This window comes from Rutilus rutilus (assembly GCF_951802725.1).
Source record: "Rutilus rutilus genome assembly, chromosome: 15".
NCBI classification, from domain to species: Eukaryota; Metazoa; Chordata; class Actinopteri; order Cypriniformes; family Leuciscidae; genus Rutilus; species Rutilus rutilus.
This window is the reverse complement of record NC_140220.1, coordinates 1713810-1717745: the sequence shown is the minus strand read 5'-3', so window position 1 is coordinate 1717745 and position 3936 is coordinate 1713810. Positions and strand designations below refer to the sequence as shown.

At 44.9% G+C, this 3936-nt stretch overlaps 1 protein-coding gene across 1 annotated transcript; it reads right to left on the bottom strand.

Annotated features, from left to right (window-relative positions):
- Window positions 1-693: 693 nt before the first annotated feature.
- On the bottom strand, window positions 694-3454 carry LOC311304937 (zona pellucida sperm-binding protein 4-like). The gene is made up of 8 exons (XM_084432305.1): window positions 2197-3454; window positions 1930-2117; window positions 1759-1856; window positions 1527-1684; window positions 1258-1450; window positions 1041-1188; window positions 883-955; window positions 694-804 (listed from the first exon to the last, which is right to left on the bottom strand). The coding sequence occupies exons 1-8, from the start codon at window positions 3269-3271 to the stop codon at window positions 728-730; spliced, it is 2010 nt and encodes a 669-aa protein (XP_084288431.1). The 5' UTR covers window positions 3272-3454; the 3' UTR covers window positions 694-727.
- Between the last annotated feature and the right edge of the window lie 482 nt (window positions 3455-3936).

The window sequence follows — 3936 nt, the reverse complement described above, 5'->3', positions numbered from 1 at the left end:
GATATATCCCTTTAAATCACACCTGCTAGCGCACTTCTTAATGTTTACGTACTAGGTCAGCGGTAGAGTACACCGTTTTGTGGCTGTTCGAACACATTCAACCACATGAGCATCTACTCTATGAAAGAAATCTGGTTGAATGTGTTGGACTACCTCTGGAAGTGGCCAAAAGTAAACAAGCTAAAAAAAAAAAATAGCCCCTTTTTACACCTTCATTTACCACAGTCCACCTGTGACCTGATTTACAAAAATGCTTCTTAGTACCAGGTGTAAACAAGGTCTTGGACAGCTACCTAGTTGGGATACAACAGTTGCACTCATCCTTTATCCCAAGATATGATTTTATACTTGCGTGACTAAATTAATTCCAAAAACCCAACGAGTGACCTCAGAGGGGTTTGAGGCATCAAGATATGCAGTTATGCTAGTCCAGCCATAAAGTCGTATGTAAAGCCTCAACCAGACAGAAGCTAAATCCTTCATTTGATATGTGAAAGATGAACCCGGGCCCAAGTTAACGACTAGAACTTGGCAAATAGTAAAGTTAAATGGCTTAGGCAGAAACTTGGCTTGTTTAGTTCAAGTCAAGAATCTCAATGCACAAAAGAAAAAGGTTTTGTAGTGCAGAAGTCAAACTGACAACAGTCATGAAACATCCAACTCAGACAGAAATGAATACCAAAGAGAAACATGTTGAGTTTCATGAAGTTTATTAAAACACTTAAATTCACTTGACCAGGTTAACTTGTCCACTAGACACCACAGTTTGCCCACTAGAGATGGTCTTGACGTGCGTGTCTCTTCCTGTAAAAAGTGGTAGAAGCATGAGGGGCATTTAAATAAATTCTCAGTTCCTGAAGTCAACTTACAGCAAGCACTCACTTTTCCTAGTGCAACTTTGCTCACAGGAGCCAGAGGAGGGATGGCACACCGCTGTACTACAGTGGATGAAGATCTAACAGAGGGGGAAAGGGTTAAGCCATAGAATTCACTGTAAAAAGCACTAATATTAAGGCTTGAGGTAAGGCTGCAGAGCATACGGTTTCCTGCAGAGGAGCCAGTGATGCTGGATCTACAAATGTGAACATCTTCACAACAAAGCGCTTGTAGTGGGTCGGGAACTGAAGACCAGATGATCCAGCCACTGGAACCAATGTGGTCAGGTAACGATCATCCTGGTAAGGGCATCTGAAAGGCAAAGAGGCAGTCAGAAATGCCTTACAGCACACTAGATGGATAAAGACTGGCCTTACTCACCCATCAACCAGAAGATCCCATTGGGGTAGACTGAGTGGACTGGGGGTTGATGTCGCCCAGCAATGTCCCAGCATCAGGACAATGTTGGGGTCGGTCCTCTCCAAAATGTGCACCTCAACATACACAGGCTCCCGCAGGACTTTTGTAACTGGATAATCAGCATCACTGTAGTAGGACGTGTACGCCTCGTCCCCTGAGGAAGAATGCAGTGTTTAACTAGAAACTGGAGTTTTAGAAAGGCTTTAGGCATACTTGGGACCAACACTTACCTTCTGCACAGCCTTTGGTGACACATTGACCATTTGCCAGTCTAAGCTCCACCCTGAGGGGTCCAGGAGCAGCTACTGGTGGAGGTGGAGGAACGGTGTTGACCTCCACAACCAGAGCTTCCACAGAGGTACCAGAGTACCTACACTGGAAGAGAAGCCTGGACGACGACAAACAGTGAGCTTGTAGCATTTGTCAATGATTCACGTTTATGATAAAGCATACATCACTTACTCAAAATGGCTGTCCCTTGTAATGGAACCAAGTGGTCCGATACCCACTTCATATGAGGAGGTCATTCTGTTTTCATACACCACATATCCACTGTCCTCCTGCAAATAGTAACACTGTTAGCATCCAATCCATTCTAAGCCATGCAGACCAAAACCACAAGCAGCTACTCACCATCATGCTTGTGCCACATGCAGTGACAGGGAACTGGTATATAGCAAAGAAAGGTGTGGATCCCACAGGACTGCAAGCTGGATCACTTCCACCCAGGAGACGGACTGAATCCAGGCTCAATCGAGGCAGCGTAACATCTCTAGCCACCACTACCACAAACTGACCATCTCTTATACACTGGACAGTCACTGGAACGAGTTACAAGAGCAGCTTATTGCTGAGGATCAGTTTAACATGAATGCCTCTACATTGACTCTACACTCTTACCTGCCTTCCCATAGTAACACTGCTGTCCGTTAAAGCAGCAGTTGATAGCAGCACACTCAGCACCACTGATACCAGGTGGTCCACATTGAATCTGCTCATAATCAGCTACAGTACATTTGTCAAGGGCCTCTGCCTGTGCCACTGGCTGCTTAGGCTGAAACTGCTGAGGAAACTGTTGACTAGCTTGCTGTTGAACTGACTGAAGAAACTGTTGACTAGCTTGCTGTTGAACCTGCTGAGGAAACTGTTGACTAGCTTGCTGTTGAACCTGCTGAGGAAACTGTTGACTAGCTTGCTGTTGAACCTGCTGAGGAAACTGTTGACTAGCTTGCTGTTGAACTGACTCAGGAAACTGTTGACTAGCTTGCTGTTGAACCTGCTGAGGAAACTGTTGACTAGCTTGCTGTTGAGCCTGCTGAGGAAACTGTTGACTAGCTTGCTGTTGAACTGACTCAGGAAACTGTTGACTAGCTTGCTGTTGAACTGGCTTTTGAACCTGCGGAGGAAACCATTGACTAGCTTGCTGTTGAACCTGCTGAGGAAACTGTTGACTAGCTTGCTGTTGAACTGGCTTTTGAACCTGCGGAGGAAACCATTGACTAGCTTGCTGTTGAACCTGCTGAGGAAACTGTTGACTAGCTTGGTGTTGAAATGGCTTTTGAACCGGCTTTTGAACCTGCGGAGGAAACCATTGACTAGCTTGCTGTTGAACCTGCTGAGGAAACTGTTGACTAGCTTGGTGTTGAACTGGCTTTTGAACCAGCTTTTGAACCTGCGGAGGAAACCATTGACTAGCTTGCTGTTGAACTGGCTTTTGAACCGGCTTTTGAACCTGCAGAGGAAACCATTGACTAGCTTGCTGCTGAACTGGCTTTTGAACCAGCTTTTGAACCTGCTGAGGAAACCATTGACTAGATTGCAGTTGAACTGGCATTTGAAACCGCTGGTCAGTTTGCTGGAACATCAGAGCTTGAGGATTCTGGGGCAGATCACTCCACTTCGGAACAGCATGACTGAACGCACAGAACCAAACACAAAGTGCCAGAGACTGAACAGCACACCAACTTCCTGCCATTGTTCAACAGCTAGTCACACTGCTGAGGTGCTGCCCTTTGGTCTTTTTGTACTCTACAGACTTTGGCTAATTAATGATAATCCCTCCCTCTTCATTAACAGTCATGATTCTCCAGACTTGCATGAGTGTAGGGATGGCTGACGCGAAACTGACGTTCAGAAGCTTTTCGAGATCCCGAAGCGCAGATGTTTCGAAACACTGATCCGAAGCGTGATTCAAAACACCCATGTCACGTGACTACGGCTAAATGAAGCTTCGGAGTGTTTCACAAGTGTTTCGACAGGTGACATTGTCCGCCGAATCAGCGTTTGATTGACAGGGTCGGGAACAGACCACACAATCGCACATCTGTAAAAGTTAAGTCAACGCATCTTGACCTCGTGGGTTTTTGTGAGAGGAGTTTGATTTTGAGATAGCAGATTTTTGGTGATATAGTGACATTTATAGTGCGATTTGTTTAGTTATATTTAGGCTTACATTTAAATTTACACATTGACTGATAGACTAGAGACAGACAGAGTACTAGCCTACAGGCTACACATATAGTGACACATTAATAGATGCATAGATAGAAATATATATAGACAGATTAATAGATAGATACATAGAAAGATAAATAAAAATGGAGGCTCCACAGAAGAGATGCCATACATCTGTGGTGTGGG